Source organism: Dendrobium catenatum, unplaced genomic scaffold (genome assembly GCF_001605985.2).
Source record: "Dendrobium catenatum unplaced genomic scaffold, ASM160598v2 fragScaff_scaffold_730, whole genome shotgun sequence".
Lineage (NCBI taxonomy): Eukaryota > Viridiplantae > Streptophyta > Magnoliopsida > Asparagales > Orchidaceae > Dendrobium > Dendrobium catenatum.
The window spans coordinates 132,957-153,421 of record NW_021319192.1 but is presented as its reverse complement, the minus strand read 5'-3'; the positions used below and the strand labels follow the sequence as shown (position 1 = coordinate 153,421).

Genomic DNA, 20,465 nt, shown 5'->3' with positions numbered 1-20,465 from the left:
TAGTAGAAGAAAATTTTCTTTAAATTAATAGTCATACATACATCGTAATACCGAATAGGCTTAGGATATATATCAATGGACGGATATGCATCGATAAAATATGAACCAATTTTGAAGCAGGCAAAGTTTATAAAGTGAAGGCATGCACTGCCCTATGCCTCCAAGAAATGCTACCTCCTGAATCTCATTTTCCAAGAAATGCCACCGACCATTCTATATTTATATGTAAGATATGCTCGCTCCATTAAAATTTTATTATTTGTTATGTTATAAGAAACCGGAGCAATCTTTAACCGTCAATATTATATTGAGAAAACCCCACCACAGGCAGGAACTTCATTAGAAAATTGGTAAGAAATGTTACCTGAACAGCCCAAACTTTCTGGAAAAGCAGGGCCTAACAAAAATTAAACCACAACGAAGGTTCTAAAGAGCTAAGAAATAAGAAAAATAAATCTAGATTGTGCGATCCCACGGAATGGAATGGATTCTTACGACCTATTTTTCTTTCTGGACTTGGAGAAAGCTTTAGTAGGCTGCTCTGAACTTGCAGCGCCTTTGGAAGAAGAACCCTGACTGGACTTCAGATTAGGCGCAATTGAAACAGAAACATCATGATGTTTCTCACGAACAACAGCTCCCTGTGAACCCTTCACCTGACCACCTCTCTTATCCTTCCTCTTCGGCCTATAACTCGATCTCTCTCTCTTGGGCAGCCATCTCTCTGGGTCTGGAGGTGGCCCTGGGTTTGCAGGATCAAAGCCCTTTGGATACCTCGGCTTCCTCTTTCTCTTCTTTGATTTGGCTTTCTTCACTTCCTCCAATGCTTCCACCTTACCCACATTTATCCCTTCCACATGCTTTGCTCCACAACTCTTCTCCAGGACTTCCACATTGATTCCCTTGAGACCTCGTAATTCCCTCATCTGCTTCTCGTATGACTCGGCCTTCCCAATGTCAGTGCGTGCAGCAGTCTTAACCAATCCCACCAAAGCTTCCGTGTTGTTTCCATGATCCTTCACAAGCTCTTCGTACAGTTTAAAGGCCTCTCTTTCATGCCCGTGATTGAGTTTAAAGGATGCAGCCTCCGGCATGATCACACTGAGCTTATTATCTTCCGTCATTGCATCCTTCCACCATTGGACAGCAGAGTCCAAAACAGCAGCAGCACCATTGATATCATTAAGGCGCTCTTTCAACGAAACAATTGTCGCAACAGTCGCAGGCATATGTCGGATATCATGTATCATAGATAAGGAGTCAGCAGCAACCTGCAAATGGCCAGCAGCGGCAGAAATTTGAGCTCGAACAAGCAGGAAGGGCTTCGATTTTTCAGGGAATTTTTCTGCAAATTGTCCGAGTATCTCCTCAGCTTTTGAAACTTTCTTCTCTTTCACCAGCACAGCAGCTTGGAGAAGAATAGGAGTCAAACTATCAGGGAACATTTCTGGAAGCGCAGATACGAGTTCTTGAGCCTGTGAAATAAACCACTGTTACATATGTGGCTGAAACCAGAAAAAAACATATAGAACATTTAGCTCTGCTTAAAGTTTATAAATTTGTTATTCGCAAAGAGCTTGAAATTTTTTTATTAGAAAAACCGACACACAACCCCATTATGCACCACAGAAAAATCAAGCACATGCATTTTAAAGATCTCCAATCTGAATTAAACAAATCGATTTAAAAGAAACAGAAAAATAATAAAATTATAGCATTTAACCACGAATTATAAAATTTCATCTTGGAAGCACCATCAAAAAGCTAATTAAGATGATCCTCCAGCAACTTGACAATGAAATCAAAAGATGGTTCTAATGATGCATACCTAAGCACCTAAAGTTTTTTTTTTTAATATAACTTCAATTGTCTTTTGAGATTGATGTTTCACAGGCTCAGACATTTATTTCAAGCTAAAGGGGAACCTCAAATCTTAAAGGCCGAAAGTGTTATGAGTTTTGTAAGAGGAAGTAATTTATATGCTTGTATGAGTTATACCTCAAGCAATCAAAGTATCAATCTATCTATTTTGCAGATGGTATTAGGGCCATAATCAAAAGTATAATATTTATAAAACAGATTCAGTATGTATAAAATGTTTACTTTTTTTTTTTTATTGTACAGTTTGCATCATTTCAACCTGTTTTAATTAGTAAATTGAAATAAAAAATTATGAATTTCAAAATTTTAATAATATTTTAATACACTTATGGCTTTTTTAATTTAATTTAGTGCAAAAAATAAAATTGCAACTAGTAGGGGGGTTATTTTGTTCATTTTAAAGACCGTCAAATTCTAGCTTCCACAGCATTACAAACAGGGAAATTATTATTTGAAAAAATAATAATAATAACAATAAAGCCTGACCTGATCCATCTTATTTGTCTGAAGAAGTAGAAACAAGCGATTAGAATATAAGGACTCTCTTTGCCTGTGCGACAATTTAAAATCAAGACCACTAGCAAGTTTAAAGAACTTTGAGCCATCATCCTTCTCTATTAATTTGTCAAGTTTCCGCAAACTATCCGAAGCATCTTTTGTGCCTCTCAATGCGATGAGATTATTTGTAGCAATAGCAAGTGATGAAGCATCGGCCAAGTTGCGGCTAATTATACCCATATAAGCTTCAATTGCTTCCTGCTTTTTTCCAAGTAACTAAGACATAATAACAGAAGGAAGAATTATTTTCAATCCCAACATCAGAAAGTTCAAAATCATATTAACTCATAAATACCTGCTGGATATATGCGAGCTGTACAGATATTGGAGCTAGCTCTGATTCTATCTCTTCATCGGCATAATCCTCATCCATTAGCATTTCCTGACCAATTCTGGAATATAGGAAGAGGAATTATAACTTGGAGTTGTCAGCTTATTATAACAGCAATATTCAGATTAATGTGAATAAAATAAAATATATATAGGTCCAAAATCAATGGTTGCAAATACGTCGTAAAGCCAAAAAATGAATATACTTCCATGCAAACATATGCATAGGCAGATAAAATGGTACGGATGAAAAATCTAAAAACAGAATATCTAATATAAACCAAATAGAACAGTTAACCATCGAACTAGTTTCTGACTAACAATAATCCCAGTTACTTGACAATCATTTTTATAATATGATACAAGGCAGTTTTGTTATAATAACTTAGTATATCTTCTCACAGTAAACTATAACCCTTTATTAGCTACTTTCTTAACCCACAAACGTTGACACATCAAGAATAGTTTGATCTCTTTGCGAATTAATAAAAGTTATTACCTTCGAGCTGATAGTAGTTGTTGTTCGGCTTCTGCATATTTTTTCTTCTCAATAAGAGAACAAGCAGCGTTGTATGCTAGCTCAAAGCTACTGGACGCTTTAACTTTCAGAGCATCCATCATTCCCTGTATTTCATTAGATCTTCCAGCTGATACCAAAGTGGCAATAATATTTGATTTTACATCCAAGGAATCGATCTTGAGTTTCTGTAGCTTCTCATAATTTTGCATGCAAGCATCCATTTTCCCTAATCGATAAAGAATTTGAGACTCCAACTGTAAAACCATCAAACTTCTTTCTAGATTGTTTAACGATTCCAGTGCGTCTTGCAGCTTGTTTTGCCTGTACAGGCAATATGCCTTAATATTGACAAAAATATATCAGATAAATTGGCTAAAGCATTGTAAAGGATATTGAACCCTCTATTAAAATAAAAATATTTTAAGAGAAGGCCATAGTTAAGAAAACAAAATCATTAATAGAATGTTAAGCATTAGGAAGCATAAAACACTTAATACAAACCAAGTGAAGCGTTTTCAATGCTGTTTTTTTTTAAATATCCTGTACTTATGTAACTATTAAAGCACCTAAGAATATTTGATTTAGTCCCATGGTGACTAGTTAAAAAATATGTTGGTTTTGAAAAACCAAATGACCGGCCACTAATTATAAGCTCAAATTGGTGGGGTTGAAAATAGATTTGACCACAAGAGTACCTAGCTCAACTTTAGTCCCATTTGATTCCATACTCATTAAAAAAATAGTATCAGAGCTGACAGCCAAACAGGAAACAAGTGATTCGTGCAATTTATGGATTCCATGGGTCATAGCAAGTGCCAAGTTGAGCAAGATTCTACAATGACTCCCACTATATCTCCATATAATTGAGTGCGCTCTATTAGTGAATGATACTTGATGATATTAAAATCTTTCATTTGAAAGGGGTGATGATAGATCTGAACAGCTCTCATGTGAGGGGGGATAGTTAAAATACATGAGAGTATTAATTTAGTCTAACACCAGATAATTGAAAATTTATATTGGTGTTTAAAAGCTAATTGTTTGACCCTCAGTCATAAGCTTAAGTTTTTTAGTTGAAAAATTTTTTTATAAAATTTTTTAGAGCTGGTGTGTCTAACGATCTCCCTTTTGGTTTCATAATTCTTACATCAACTTCGCGTACACAATACACTTCTCATGGTAGATGCAATGGAAAACATAAATGTATAAATATCTCATTTAAGATGAGAGTACCAGCAGCTCATAACTCAAGGAATCAGATAGGAAACACTTAAAAATCTCAAGTGAAACCTAACGATCTTGACAAATTGTTAGACCGGTTCAGCCGGTCCGACGGGACCAGCTTAAGCTTATGCGAACAGAGGCGGACTTCTCCACCTCATGTACGCACGAAACGCACGGCGTGCGTGAGCTGTTTAGAAAGGATTTTTGAGTGAGTTAGAAAGGAAATTTGAATGTAGGGGCTGTTTAGGGATTTCCTTTTTGATTTGTATGCATTAAATAATTTGTTTTCCTAGGGTTAGGGCATCTTGAATTTGACTGAAATTTGAGATCACTTAGACTTTTTCTTGGGCTCTAGTGACATCTAGAGATTTGGGAGAGATAGATCCTCCTCTCGAATAGAGGATCAATTGTATCTTGGTATTTTCTATTTTCTTTTATCAAATACACAAATTAAACCTGGTTTATCAAGTCAATCATGGCTGATCAAAATACCCCTCAAACACTAAAACATGCATTTAATGCAAAAAAAAACCTCACCATCGCAAGGGATCGTCTCCTTAGGTTCAAAATATCATTTTGAATTGGTTGAGTGTAAGCAACCCTTGGTCAAACCTGATTGACCAAGTCAACCATAGTTGACCAAACCAACCCTACACTCAACCTAGGCCAAATTCAATGCCCTATGCATTTTCAAACCAAATTGAACCCTTGGGATGGTCCATTGGGATCCTAGGAACCTTCCATAGAGGACTCAGCCCTTGGGTCCAGTTGGGCTAGCCACACTCAAAACAATTGGTTAAGAGGGGCTTTTCTTGAGCCAAATTTCAACTCAAGCCAAACCAAACTTCCAAAACCATTTTATTACATACTCTAAACATGCTCAACACCTTCATGAGTCAAATGACTCAAATCCCCATTGGTTTGACTTGGTTAACTCATTTAAAGTGGTTAAACCCATGCATGTAGTCAACCTTTCACTCAAACATCCAAACCATTGCTTCAAACCTCTTGAAAATTATTCCAACAGCATGCATGACCTCTCCCAACTCGCATCCTAGTCAGTATTGATCATTTGACTGGTTAAAAAGTCAACCATGAGCTTAAATAAGCTCATATGGGCAAATCCCTTCATGCACTTCATTTCCCTCCAAACCAACATGCATGGATGCTTCAAATTAACCCTAAAGCCTCTCAAAACAGCTCACAAACTCAGCCCAAGCCATGGCTTAGCCAAAAGTGGTAGAATGTGGTCCCCTCCCCAAGAAAAGACAAACCCAAATAACTCCCAAGCATGCAGCCTTTACCTCTGCCCTCTAACCACCTGTGACAGGTGTTGGGCATCCAAGGGGGATCTCTGATTAATTCTAGCCATCTAAACAAAGCCAAGAGCTCGAAATGGGCAAAAGACATGAAAACTCTCATTCCAACCTATCTCATTCTCCAAGCCTCATCCAACCCAAAACTCTCCTTCCTCTACTTCTTCAGAACTCTCTCTACCTTTCCCAAGCATTTCCCCCCATTCCCTAGCTTCCAAGGCTCTTGTTTGAGAGGAAAGAGAGAAAATAGGAGAAAAAGGATAATCTAAAGTTATCTTTCAATCCAATACAAACCAGCTCTTGGGGTCTTCTACAAAGTTGAAGAGGACTTTTATAGGAACAAAACAAGCCCAAGTTTGAGAAAACCCATCCAATGATTGATGAGTTATCCTCATTTTAAGTTTGAATTCATTTTGAAACTGCTCTAAAATTTCAAGGCATGGAGATTCCAAGCTTCATGCATTAAAAGATTAAGGTGATTAGAGCTTATATTTCAAATTTCATCAAATTTAGACTAGTATTTTGAAAGTTATGGCCATTTGAAATTCTAGTTCATTTTGAACTAAAATTTCTAGCACGTTCGAACGTTGCAGATTGCGCTGAACAAAACGGCGCATCTGACCTAATTTGAATGTGCATCGCGCTTGACCCAGACTAGCTAACGTGACGTGATCCTGGCCATCCGGCCAATCCGCGCGGATCAGATGGCGCAGATAACGCACTGACATGGCAAGTGGACTAACCACAACGCATCACACGTCCAACGAATGCCGCCGAGTCGCCATGTGTGCCACATGTTGCCCCCAACGTCCCAACCATCATTTTTTATTAAATTGATTTAAAAAATCAATTTAAATGCAAGAACTTAAAATAATTACAAAAAAAAATTAAATCTCCACCATATTGAGTGTTTTGGTCTCATTAGGAAGGTCTTGAAGCCTATTATTTTTTGAAATTAATTTCAGCAAGTTTTGACCACTGAATTTTGAGAAATTTGCACTTGTTTGAAATCCATTTTTTCATTTTTCTCAAAATCTAGTGGTCAAACTGAGTTCAATTTTTTTGTGGTTGATTTTTGAGCATTTATACACCTATAATTTTCTTGAGTCATGGTATGCTCAGGATTATTATGAATTGAATTTTCAAGGTGATGGATCCATTTTGAACCAATAACTTTGAAAATTCATTATATTTTTTAAGACAAAAAAAAAAACTCAAACTTCCTGCAATGTAATTAACTACAAAAGTTATCCTTTATAGGAGATTTAAGACCCAGATAAATTAAACCTCATTATATTCAGTCCCTAGATAGAATGAGGAAAACTTAATCTTTTGAAAAAAAAAAATTAAAATCAAAGACAATCATTATCATCATATTTAGAATACTCAATAGTAAATGGTATTTCTATCTTTAGGAAAGATATATCATTCCTTATTGAGATATTTGAATATGAAATTATTGATAAACATATATAAGCTATTGTAGTTAGATATGTAATTGAACATCAATTTGACCTCTTGGGGTCATATGTGGTTCATTGCGACGATCCGATTATAATAACTGATGATCAAGTATCCAGACTATCATAGTCAAGCCCACGATTGAATATCATTGGGACTCTTAAGTCATATGTAATTCTCTCATAAGTTTGACTAAGATAGTCAAAATGAAGTTTTCAATTTTTTAAGCTAAACCATTAGAGTGATATTTTCACCTTCCGATGTGATATATCATTTACGATGGCGTGTTCAACTACAAAACTGAAAATCCAAAAATCTAAATCATTTACAATGGCATGACCACAACCTTTTTGGCATCCAAGGAGCCGACACCGGATTCTCTTAGAGAGGATTCGAAGAAGAACACTGTAGACATGGGGAAAACTTTAAAAAACTCACAGAAACAGAGTTACAGAAGAAGGGACATAGGTTTAAGGACCGAACTCTTCAGGTTCTCACTATTTGTGATGATGAGGAAATTGAGGAGAGAGCCGTTTTTCCACCTTGCGAACAAGGTGGCTTTTTGTAAGGGGGTATTTTTAAATCGGGTTCCTCCTGGACCGACTCTTGGGGGCTGATTTGGAGGAGATAATTAAGAAATATTTCCTAATTGTAGAAGCCTGATTAATTAGGAAATATTTTCTAATTGAATAGGGAAAATTTGGGGGCTGATTTGGAGGTGATTAATTATGTTATGTTTCCTAATTGAAGAGGACAGATTTGGGGCCTGATTTGATATTTCCTAATTGAAGATGGTAGATTTGAGGGCTGATTTAGGAGGGAAATAATTAATGCAATATGGCACATTTGGGAGGAAATTAGGGGAGGGTTGTTCGGGTATTTGTCGTTTATTGTTTGCTTTAAGTAGGGGGTTTTTCCTAAGGTTAAGGTTATGTCTTGCTAGCTGAATTTAGTTTATTCTTAGGTTATTTGGGCTCTAGCCGGCTGATATGGCTTCCTCTCCAATTAAATATCCAATTGTAACTTGCATTTGTATTTATAGTTTTTTCAATAAAAATTCTTTTTGGGCATTCTTCGTCCGAATTTTTTATGTTTAATCCATTGATTTAATGAAAAGAGCATCCACCTCCTATCATATACCAACAGAGTCGATTTTCAAATAATGATTAAAGAACTGGCCATCTAATTAAATTGAGGGATTCAGCACCACCAGCTATACACAAGGATGAAAACTAACCAGACATATTAGACTAGACACAACAATAACAATTCTCACCAGATGGATACACAAACATAAATGAATGCAAATGAATCCTAAGAATCTAAAACCAAATGTAAGGAAAGTTGATATATTAAAGATAAACCAAGAATCTAAAATCAAATGTAAGGAAGTTGAATATTAAAAATAAACCAGATTTAGAGATAATGTTACTCAGTTCAACTTTAACAAATTCTTAGCATCTCATTAGGATAGAGGGAGGAATAATAAAGCTGAACCAAATAGTTAGGATAAGATTGATGAACTTTTTAAAAAAGTTATATAGAAATTAGAAATACTTTTTCTAAGCCTTGAGACATCTTTTATGCTCTAAATAATCATAAAGCATATTGAAATGCTATTAGTAAAATAAAATAGCTATTGATAATTTTCAATCAGTCCAGCCAACATATGAGTATAGTAGTATACTCTAGGCTATAAGACAAGACAAAACCACGACTAAAATTTGACAACTTAGTTACTTTGGCAAGCTATAAAAAAGATTATCAACATTTCATAATAGGCCAAACAAGAATTGAGTATAACAAATATGTTTAACTGATAACTAGTATTTACAATAAAATTTTTGTAAATCCAGAAACTATCATTAATGGTTATTTGGCCAGATGAAAAAGTTTAAAGGTTGATGTTAGACTTAATCGTAAAAATTATGCCAAAATTCATGAAATGAATCTCAAACTTCAATTTTATTAATGCTAAGGCATTTCCCATAAGTGGTACATAACAATTAACTGATTTTGATGGTATTTAGGTAAGAAGTTGTTAGAACATCACTAATAATTGATGTGCCAAAATCTAATCCAATTGTGGTGAGAAATAGCCAACAGTTGGACGGAATGTCAACTGAAATGTGGGAACTTTGAATGGAAAGATTAGAATTACTAGACAGGGGATTAGAAAGAGAATCAATGTCGCCTTTTTGCAAGAAACTAAATGAAAATGGGAGAACTCTAGGAATTGTTCAGAAAGGCATTCATGAAGGTTATAAAATATAATATGTGGGGAATGAGAAAGCAAAGAGGAGTGTTATAAAATAAAATATGTTATGAGCGTTAACAAGGTTACTTATAATAATAGATAGAGTTGAAAGACAAAATTATTACGGTGAATGTCATAAAGTGAATTATCAATAAGAATATTATAAGTTCAGTTGGTGTTTAGTCATCCCAAGTTTAATTAGGAGATGGGTTGAAAAATCAATTTTTGTAAGAGCTGAAAGAATTAATACAATGTATGCTTGAGGAATTTAAGTAGCAAACAAAATGTAAATACTAGTAAGATTTATAATGATTATAAGGAAGATATAAGTCTTGCAAATATAATAGTAAGCAAAGTAAAAGTTATGGCTTTGAAAGTTTATATAATAAGAAGTGTACTAAGATTGGAGAAAATGAGACATAAAATAGCAAACACTAAAGGTTAAAGACATAGAGACTCTGATTAAATTAGATGCATAAAAAATCATGATAATGAGATCACAATTAAAAATAAAGATATCAAAGAAAGAAAAGTTGCCTTGAGAAATTATTCAATAGAGTTTTGTAGTCTTTTTGAAAGAATATTACAAACAAAATAAGTTATCCAATAAATTAATAAATTAATAGGGAAAATAAATTGGAGTTAGCTCCTATAATGAAGGTGCATAAAGCCAAAGCTCAAAGTTCAAGTTAGCTATGGAAAGCTATTGAGATTTGGGAAGATATGGTTGATATTAAAGTAATTGTGGGTAGATCTTTCTAATGGAATTTAAAAACTGAGAGAATATCAAATGGTTGAAGAATAAGTATTTTGGTACTTGTATTCAATAATAAAAGATATGTTGAAGATTGTAGTAATTGGAGATGAAAATGGAGCAATGACATAGATAAATTACATCGATATCATAAAACCAACGATTAATGCTTGAAAATTTCATTACTGATGTGATTTTCAAGTTAAAGGAAATTTTTGAAAAAATATAGAGGGCAACAAAATGATCTTAATATATTTTTTATTGATCTAGAGGAAATATAGTCAACTATCACGAGAATTGATTTGATATATATTAAGGGCTATGTGTTAGTTAAAGGCCTGCCAAATTAGTTTTTGTTGAAATCCAGTCGTTCCTAGTACAAAGGATCCGACGGACGCAAAGATCAATCCGTGGGATACTCTCATGGATCACGCCATAATGAGGGAACGAATTTAGGAAAGATTTTATTTTCTTATTTGTGTATTAAATCTGCAATTTATTTCTTCCTAATTAGGATATCCTGTATAGATCTATAAATAGGGAAGATTGTAATGAATAAACACAAGTTTTTTCCCTCTCAAATTCTCAGTTTTAACATGGTATCAGAGCAACGATCCTAGATCGTCGGAGGAGAAAGAGAGAAGTAGAAGTTCGGGGCAACCGAAACTTGGTCGCTGCAGACTCGGAGGGAACGGGCGACTCGATCGGAAGCTGCAGACCCGAACGGAACGGGCGAATCGATCGGAGGGAACGGGCGACTCAGATCCGGACGGAACGTGCGAATTGATCGGAGCTTCCGATTGGAACTTTCGATCCGAAAGGATTGTCGAAGGAGCCTAGTCGAACAGCCACATACGAGCCAAAGGAGCCGAAGAAGAGTCATTCGACCACTCGCTCGATCTCTCCCTTTCCGATCGCCCTGCTCAACTCGCCCCTGCGTGCGACTTTAGGGAAGTCGACCGATCCACGCCTGCGTGCGACTTTGGGGGTGAAATCGGGTTCGTGCCCTAAGTCCAAACCGAGCCTTCTATAAGACTTCGTTGGTTCGTGTTTTGTTTCTATATTAAAAAAAAACTCGATCTCTCCCTTTCCGATCGCCCTGCTCAACTCGCCCCTGCGTGCGACTTTAGGGAAGTCGACCGATCCACGCCTGCGTGCGACTTTGGGGGTGAAATCGGGTCCGTGCCCTAAGTCCAAACCGAGCCTTCTATAAGACTTCGTTGGTTCGTGTTTTGTTTCTATATTAAAAAAAAAAATCTTTACCTTTCGACCTTTATTGTCGAACAAGAAATTTCTAGGGAGCTTTAATTACTTTCCAATGTCGGAAATTAACTCCTCTCAAAGTGTTGATCAAATTGAGGAATCGATGGTGCACCAAGGGCGAGGTGATCTTCAAAGCATTCAACCTTCCTATCGTCTAAATGGGAAGAACTACCTGAAGTGGTCTCAATTTGTGAAGACCTACTTGAAGGGGAAAGGTAAAATACATTCATCATCCTTGGAGAGGACGCAAAGAAGTGAGATCGCCTAAATTTGGGCATGGGAATGAAGCAGACTCAATGATTAATGTCAATGGACTGTGGAATTCCATGACTCCAAAATTACGTGACACATTTATGTTCTCCTTTCACGGGCAAAGGTACATATGGGTGCTGCCGAGCATAACCTACTCAAAGCTCGTGACGCGGGCCAAATCTTTTTGAAGTTAAGGAATAGTTGGAGCACGAAGCAGGGAGTAAAGATGTGAGGAATATTGCACATTCTACAAAATTGGTGGCAAGAATGATCACTATAGTTGCATTGAACTAAGAGTTCCGAGGATGTGCGATCGCTAAGAACTTATTGAAAGAAAGATAGAGTTTATGAGTTTCTTGCATAACTCAATGAGAATTTGCAAGTTGAGTTCAGATCCGTCTCGGCAAGGAGAGGCCATCACTTCAACAAACACATTTGTTCTCATCCGCGCAGAGAAGAGTCGACGAGGACAATGTATTCGGAATCAAAGACAGCTTGAATATTTCACAAGTGGTGAATGAACAAAGAATCGTCATGCGGAAGGAGAAGGAAAGATCCTTCGAAGTTCAAAGACGAACGGATCACTTTGGGCAAGCTATTTGCAAAAGTTAAACCACAAAGGAAATATGAGCTGAAATCATGGAAACCCCCAGCAAGGAGTGGAATAACGAAAGAGGTGGAAAAAGAGCACATTAACGCCACAACAAACTACGAGAGTAATTCTCAGAAGCAGCGGTCAACGTTGAGAATGCAAAAAAGATATTACAATTAAACAACTCATGTATCTCTTGAAACAATCAAATGCTTCTCTTCACTTGCACTCTCAGAGTAAACCAATTCTCTTTCCAGTTCTAGTGCTTCCAGAAATCATCTAAAGAATTATGGAGTAATTAGAATTCAGGAGCCACGATACATGACGCCTCACTACCACCTCATAAATTATAACTATTCCAACGAATTACGTGTGTCCACAGTAGTTGGCAGAAGAGAACATCAATCATTTCCGTTCTCACAAAGTCTCGTGTCATCTTATCACAGAATCTATAGTACAAGAACTTTACAAATTTCCCCCTAAAGTTCCATTACCTACGAGTTGATCAAAGAGCTTAATTCATGCTAACCTACCAAGTCACACTATCGATCAACTTCTTCCCCTTCCTATTGCTTATTTCAGGACCAGGTAGGTGGAAGAAGATTGGACTGTCTAAGGAGAAGCAGGATTGTACTACCTGGAAGAACGAAACCACAATTTAATAATAGTTGTTTCTATGTTATCCCATGTAGATAGGAATTCACTATTTGGCTTCATCATTATACAATGAACTAGGACATCCGTCTTTGATATCCTAAGACATATGTATCCACAACTGTTTCAGAAATAGAAAATAAAATTTTCATTGTGAAACTGTGAGTTGGCTAAACATAAAAGACCTTATTCCCAAACAAAGTGAGAGATTGTGACATCCTTTCTACTTATATCATAGTGATATATGGGGATGCGCAAAATCTCCAATATCTTGGGGCACGCTGGTTTGTGTCTTTCATGATGATTGCACTAGAGTCTTTGGATTTCTTCCTTAAATAAATCTGATGTTAGCACCATTTTCCCATCTTTTGATTCCATGATCCAAAATCAATTTTAGGTGTAAATAAGGATAGTTCCGCTCCGTATGCCAAAGATATTAATCAACACAACCCTTTTCTCATACTTCAGAATGAAGGATAATGCTCCACTGTCCGCCTATTGTTCGAGTTCACACCCACAACAAAAATGGGGTGCGGAAGAGAGGAATAAATGGTACACCTTCTAGCCACCACCCGAAGCGTTGCCTTATTTCACTACAAACAAACACCAAATCCTATTGGGGAAGCTCTTTTAACTGCAGCTTGCTATCTCATAGACCGATTACCTTCAACAGCTGTTAGGCCTCAAAACTCAATGTGGAGACCTTGTCCTCTTTTTACCCAGAGTTTTCGAACCCATCTCATATATTTTGCACCCAAATCTTTTGGATGCACTGCTCTATGTTCATATCCACAGCCATGAGCGAGAGAAATTAGATTAAGAGCACTCAAATGCTCTTTGTTGTGTTATTCAGCTACCCAAAAAAGGTTATAAGTGTTATCCATCCTCCCACAAGAAAACACCTTTGTTTCTATTGATGTTACATTTGATGAGAAAAATTCTATTCTTAAAAACTCATCTCAGGGGAGACTGAACCTTGAGGAAGATGAGAGAAATTGAACTAGCACTCTTGACATTCTCCACGACCTCAAAACAATCCACTGAAACCTAAGAGAAGGGAAACAAATGACAACAGTTATTAGATTTGGAAAGGTTTACCTCCAGACATATCAAGCTCAGCAATACTTCAAGCAGATCCAAGAATCTGAACCATTCTCCTGGAAATTAAGGTAGATTCACCACCTCCCTTATACCCTATAACAACTCTATATCTTCAACAACTTTCATCTGTCACACAAAATTTCTTGTTACATTAGAAGATAATCCATATCCTAAAGATGTTCTTGAGCCTTATACTGATAAGAAAATTGAAAAATGCCATAAAGATGAAACTGCAGGCCCGTGGAGAAGAACAAAACATGGAGTCGTTCAATCTACCGATAGGGAAAAACGGATCTGTGGCTGCAAATCGGTGTTCTCAGTAAAATACAAGCTGATGCGCACACGCGAGAGATATAGGCAAGACTAGTGGCAAAAGGTTTTACTCAAAACGTATGGCATTGATTACCAAGAAACGTTTGCACCTGTGCAAAGATGATATCTGTCCGAATCCTACTATCATAGCAGCCAAGTATAATTGGCACCTGAAGACAACTGGATGTGAAAAATACATTCCTACATGGGGACTTAGAAGATGATTTTTGGAAATTACCACCAGGCTTTAAAAAAAATCTGAAGGTAACAAGGTGTCAAACTGAAAAAAGCTCTATATGGGCTCAAACTATCAGACCAAGGGCCTTGGTTCGGAAAATTCTCTAAATTCATGCTTTTGAATGAGTATACAACAGAGTCAAGGGGATCATACACTATTCTTCAACCCTCAGACTTAGGGGATGTCACAATTATTAGTGTATGTTGATTATATTATTTTGACTGGAAGTAATGAAGGTGAGAAGGCAGTTTAAGAAAAATCTTGCTAAGGAATTTGACATCAAAGAACTTGGTAGACTAATAATTTTCCCTTGGAATTGAAGTAGCTCACTCCCAGCAAAGGAATCTTTATTTCACAACAGAAATCCATCAAAGATCTTCCTAGAGAAACAGGTAAACTTGCCTGTAAGCCAGCACCAACACTAGTTGATATTACCTAATTTTATAAATTGAGCTTAGAAGCCTAAGATAGATCCAGATGTAGTTGATATAAGGGGAACCTACACAAAGATTGTAGGAAGTTTGTCTCTTACCCTCTCTCCGAACTAGTACTAGACATAGCATTTGCTGTAATTGTACAATGAGCTCAGTATCCAGTTCACATACAGCAAGCTAAGCCGAAAACAGATCGATCTACACCACTCACGCAAGTGATAGACCAGGAACTTGATCTTGTCTACTCCAGATATCCAGCCTTAATGCAAGTACAGAGACTCACTAGGCTGGAGCCGCATCTGGATAATTCGCACTTCTCTTTTTATATAATAAGAGAGATCGTTATTGGATATGACCTCTCATTTACGAAGTGACATCCAGCTAATGGAGACAAAGATCAATGCCCTACAGCGGAAATTCTTGCATTCTATTCTCCATCGCTAACGCAGCAACATCTCTATCCAGAACAACCCGTTATCAAGAAATTCTTCGCTTCGGAGACGGCTCATTATGCTAATTCTTTTCGAGATATCTCTTTCAGCGTTCCTCTATTTCTCAGACATTTATTATCTATTTCTAAGCTTTACAATAGTATAACAATATCTCATTTTTTTTGACACAGCTGGTTTGTAATTAAGGGACACTCAGGACAATCAACAATTCTCCTGAACACAACAATGACGGTCTTGTACCGAGATTCAGTGAACCACCTAACCCTCAAGAAATCGGCATAATTCACGCTCAAAAGCGCCAACCCAATGCTTCCCTAAATGGATCGGTTGGGTCATCCGAAATCCAAAGACCGTTATCCAACTAGCCAAGCTTCTTTTCCGATTCCTAGAGACAATATCATTATTCAATGGTAACCAGAAGTTCTGTAATTTGTATTTCTTGTCAGTTTCCAATATCCATATGATTAAACATTTTGTACATATATAAAGCAATAACTTCACAGAATAACGTATCATTTTATTGTTCAAATCAGTTCTCATTTCGGCATGTTTGGGGACTTGCCCTTGCCCCTCCTTTCTATGGATATATGATATTACGTCATTTATAAAATAGCATTGAATTATTAAAACGATCGTATATCAACTTGCTAATAGTATTTGAAATTAACTACATAAAAGCAAAAAACGTTTACCTAATTCTAGCGTTTCTATAACCTTAATTTTATTTCAACAGAGGTCCTAGTCATATGGCTATGGCATATCAAACTTCTACGACAATTATCAGACGGTATTGGAAGGCGAATTTCTTAGCAGAGAACAATTCACCCGACTTTCTTCTCCATTAAAGGAACTAAACCAGCAGGTTTTGAGTTTGTCTCTCACAATCCCCAGTGCAAGAATGGGTTGTCCGATAAGGTAAAGCATAGAGCATCTTGTAATTCTGAAATTACGAACCTCTGCATGCCGCGGGCCTTAACCTCTTCAGATTTTATATTGGGCTGAATCATTGTCTACGACTCTAACCTATTAACCGGTTACCTTCTGCGTTCGGATTCTTATCTTACAGCCATTTACTACAATCTCTACTTGTCAACATCCTTCTTACACGCACCGCTCATATTTTTTTCGTTTGTGGTATGTTGTTGGTGTGGTTTCCCTGTGCTCTCAAGCCCGACGCCTCAACAAACAAACATTGCGCCTCGCTCTCGCATGTGTCTTTCTTGGCTACTCAAACCAGCGCAAAGACCTATCGTTGCCTTAATCTAAATACCAATCATGTTCACATCTCTCGTCACGTATTTTTCCATGAAAAATATTTCCTCTCAAAATCAAACACCAGCACCACTAATTCCCTCTACCGGAAATCTCCTACTCACGACCCTTCTTCTCATTCTGGTTTCTGCCAAGTTCCTACACCAGTGCAAAAATACCACCATCCCTGAGTCTCAACAAAGCAGCACAACAAACCCTTGTCCTATCACAAACCGCCTACGCGCCCATCCTTTACCACCTCACCTCACACTACTATCCCCGTGATGTCCAAACCAAGCAGCAAGGCAAAACATCGTCATGCAACTCGTTTTGTCTGGAATTTCAAGCCAAGAAAAATCTTGATCCTCATCAGTTGTTCTGTCACGGGTACCTAAAAACAACCAACTTTGGTTTTAATCAAGCAACAAAGCGAAACCTAGCAGATCTGCTATGTATATTGAATATGAAGCTCTCAGAAACAGGAACATACCCGGCCTCTCTTGTTCCTCCTCCACCAAAGCAACCAATTCTCGGGTGTCGTGTGGACTTACCGAATCAAGGAAACTACTGCTCATGGCCAAGTAGCTCAGTACAAGGCGTGCCTGTGGCGCCAAGGATGTACTCAAGAATACGGCGTCAATTTACACCGAATACATTTAGCCCTATTGCTAAAACTGATACTACCACCGGAGTACTGAAAACTCTTGCTCTTTCACAAGAATTGGTCTATACTCCAAACTCGACGTGGTCTAACGCCTTTTTTGTCACGGAGACCTCCTACGACCGACGTTTACATGCGGTCATACCACCTGGCTTCAACCTTGACTCTTCTCAATCTAATTACCGTTAACCAAAGCACAGTGTGTAACTATCAAGAAGTCACCATAATACGGCTTAATGTCAATTTCTCTCCAAGACTGTGTTTAAGCAAAAAATTACTGACAATCTTGACAACTCTTTGTGTTAGTTTTAAGCAAAAGCGATCCCGCGGGTCTATGGCTCGTTTCTCCAAGTACCAATTTAGTTTTTTTTGCGTGTATAGAATTTACGTCGACGACCTCTTGGTGACAAAAAAGAGCAAAAAAAAAAATCCTATTATCGATTTAACTTACTAAAGGCGCAGATGTGTGCATCTGTAACCTCTCCAGTCCTAAAAACAACTCAGGAGACAATTTACTTATAGATTTTATTAGGAATACAGGTTCTCAAAGCTACTCATAAAAGTGTCTACTTCTCAATCAACAACAATACGCTCTCTAATTATCAACTGCTTCTGTCTTGCCAGCTTGTCAACGTGACAAGCCACAGCGTTCATGTCTCTATAGTCTTTGACAGCGAGTCACTCCAATGATCCGAATACCACACTTATTCTCTTAAGCAATCTCTACTGGATAAAACTCGACAGTTCGACTTCATACTTGACTATGAAAATAGACCCACATGAATTTTCGGGCATTTAGGGGTACTAACTATATAGTGGTCCGATGCCCATCTTCACACCCGAGAAAAAACAAATCTAAACCGATTTCAAGCTCCTCAAAAGGCTGACATATTCGTCTATATTCAATGGCACACTCATCTAGGAATTCGATTGACCAGGCGAAACCTTCACTTCGGGCCCTATTGACGGACAAAGACGGACTGGGCTACATGACAGTGACCAAACCATACATAGACCAGAAAGAGATCCATTTTATGATATTGCACCTTCATTAGGAGCCAACCATTATATCTTGGTCAACAAAAAGAATCTCAACATCTCTTCTTCTCAATAGAAGATTTGTGTTCCCAAAACCCTCTCAAAGTATTCTCACCACATCTCTAATCTGAGCGAACCTTGTTCCCACACTACTTACTCACCAAGCGAACTACTATACTATATAGCGTCCCCCCCCCCCCCCCCCCCCCTTTTCAAAAATGTAAATAATCAAAGAAAAGCCATTTCCACAATGCAAAAGTTTCAGCGTCATCACACACAGGTATCTCCAACCTGTCCAGCACAGCTTCGCGGCAAACGACCACAAACTACTGGAAACTATTGAATGAACAAATCCTCTATCCCTCCCCTGGCGCTTCTACCTTCACCATCTCAAGCCAATCAGATAATTCCTTATAGTCATACTACTTCCACGTCACATAGAGATACTAGGTGGCATACATGAAACAAGGATGGTCAACCACACGAAACCGTTCTCGAGTCAATACCAACTACAAGAACGACTTCATTCAACTTCCCAGCACTGACAAAGAAAGTTCGAATGCAACAATCTAATGATACAAAATCAAAGAAACTCGTCGAACGACATTAAGCTAGCTACAGCTATTGGCTTTCAATCTGTTTCGGGAGACTTTCCTTCGAAAGATATTATCTTAAATAGCATCTTGAACGGTCTTCCGTCTGTTACAACTTTTCAAAGACTGTTATAAGAAACGTCGTTTAATTCCAACATCTCTCTAGATGTTCTTTATTTCGTGCTATGTTACAGCGAAGAAATAAAACATCAGCAAGAACAGTCCTCGTGAAATGCCATTCGGTTTCCGATAAATGGCTCTGCTTGACAGTTCGTGAAACAAATCGTCCAGAGGTCAATTTAATTCGATTCGAAACAACGTCATTCGAATCCTCGTCCTAGACTTCAAACAATCGACACCAAACTCCAAGGAACAAATGCGTCTCAAATCCGCCTCGATATGCCTAGATATGCGGCTACAGACCGTACTCACCGTTTTTGGAGAATCGAGAGAGTCAACTGAGATAATATGAGCTACAAATGTATTGCATACGGGTCAGGAGCGGCTCCCAATTCTTCCTTTGACAGCACCTTATATTTCTTAATGAAATATCTCAACATCGTGTTCTTTTCATATCTAAAAAAGGTAACGTTCGTTCCACTTTAGCCCATACTACTTTTTCTAAATTTTTTGACTGGATTCTTGATTCCAATGCACAGCTCATCTGACGTCGGACGGCAAAGTGGCCAGCATGAGCAACATCAATCCCTACATGCGGTTTTAGATCTCTATCTCCATCGCTAACGGCAGCAACATCTCTATCGCAGAACAGCAGGCGTGGGGGCGTACGTAGGTATTGACGGGAGATTAACTTGTTTCTTTTTTGGTAATCCTGGCTTTAGTGGGGAAAAGAGAATCGGCTTTCCTATTTTAGATATTTTTTTTTCCTTTTTTGTTTTGGTGTATTTTTCGTTAAATAAGCCTCCGTTTTTTGAAAATTAAGTAAAGTGGAAAAAAAACGAGAATGGGTCCTTCCCGCCTTTTTTAAAACCGGAACCCTTGTGGGGGGGTTAATTATTTTTTGTTTTAAATTATTTTAACCTAACGTAAAGTTCGCCCCCTTTTCCTTTCCCGGTGGGGTTTTTTTTAAACCCTATAAAAATAAGAAAAAAAAAAAAAAAAAAAAAAAAAAAAAATAAAAAAAAAAAAAAAAAAAAAGTGTTTTTTTTTTATTTTTTTACAAAAATAGCCATAAAACATTTTTTCCGTGGGTAAAAAAAAAATTTCCAAAAAAAAAAGGCACGCCCCTTAATTTTTTTTTCTATATTTTTTAATAACAAAGCTTTTTATTTTATTCTCCCCTCCCTTGTAGTTTTATCTATG

At 37.3% G+C, this 20,465-nt stretch overlaps 1 protein-coding gene across 3 annotated transcripts in view; it reads right to left on the bottom strand.

Moving 5' to 3' along the window:
- Positions 1 to 284: 284 nt before the first annotated feature.
- The window catches only part of LOC110095937 (signal recognition particle subunit SRP72), a 24,068-nt gene continuing 3,887 nt past the window's right edge, over positions 285 to 20,465 (bottom strand). For 2 of the 3 annotated variants that reach the window (XM_020821663.2, XM_020821664.2), the window contains exons 4-7: positions 3,269 to 3,627; positions 2,735 to 2,831; positions 2,368 to 2,655; positions 492 to 1,475 (exon numbers count right to left, since the gene is read on the bottom strand). In XM_020821663.2, coding sequence (XP_020677322.1) covers positions 492 to 1,475; positions 2,368 to 2,655; positions 2,735 to 2,831; positions 3,269 to 3,627 — 1,728 coding nt within the window. Of the gene's footprint in view, positions 1,476 to 2,367; positions 2,656 to 2,734; positions 2,832 to 3,268; positions 3,628 to 20,465 lie in introns of all 3 variants that reach the window. The other variant, XM_028696290.1, reaches the window with a different exon arrangement.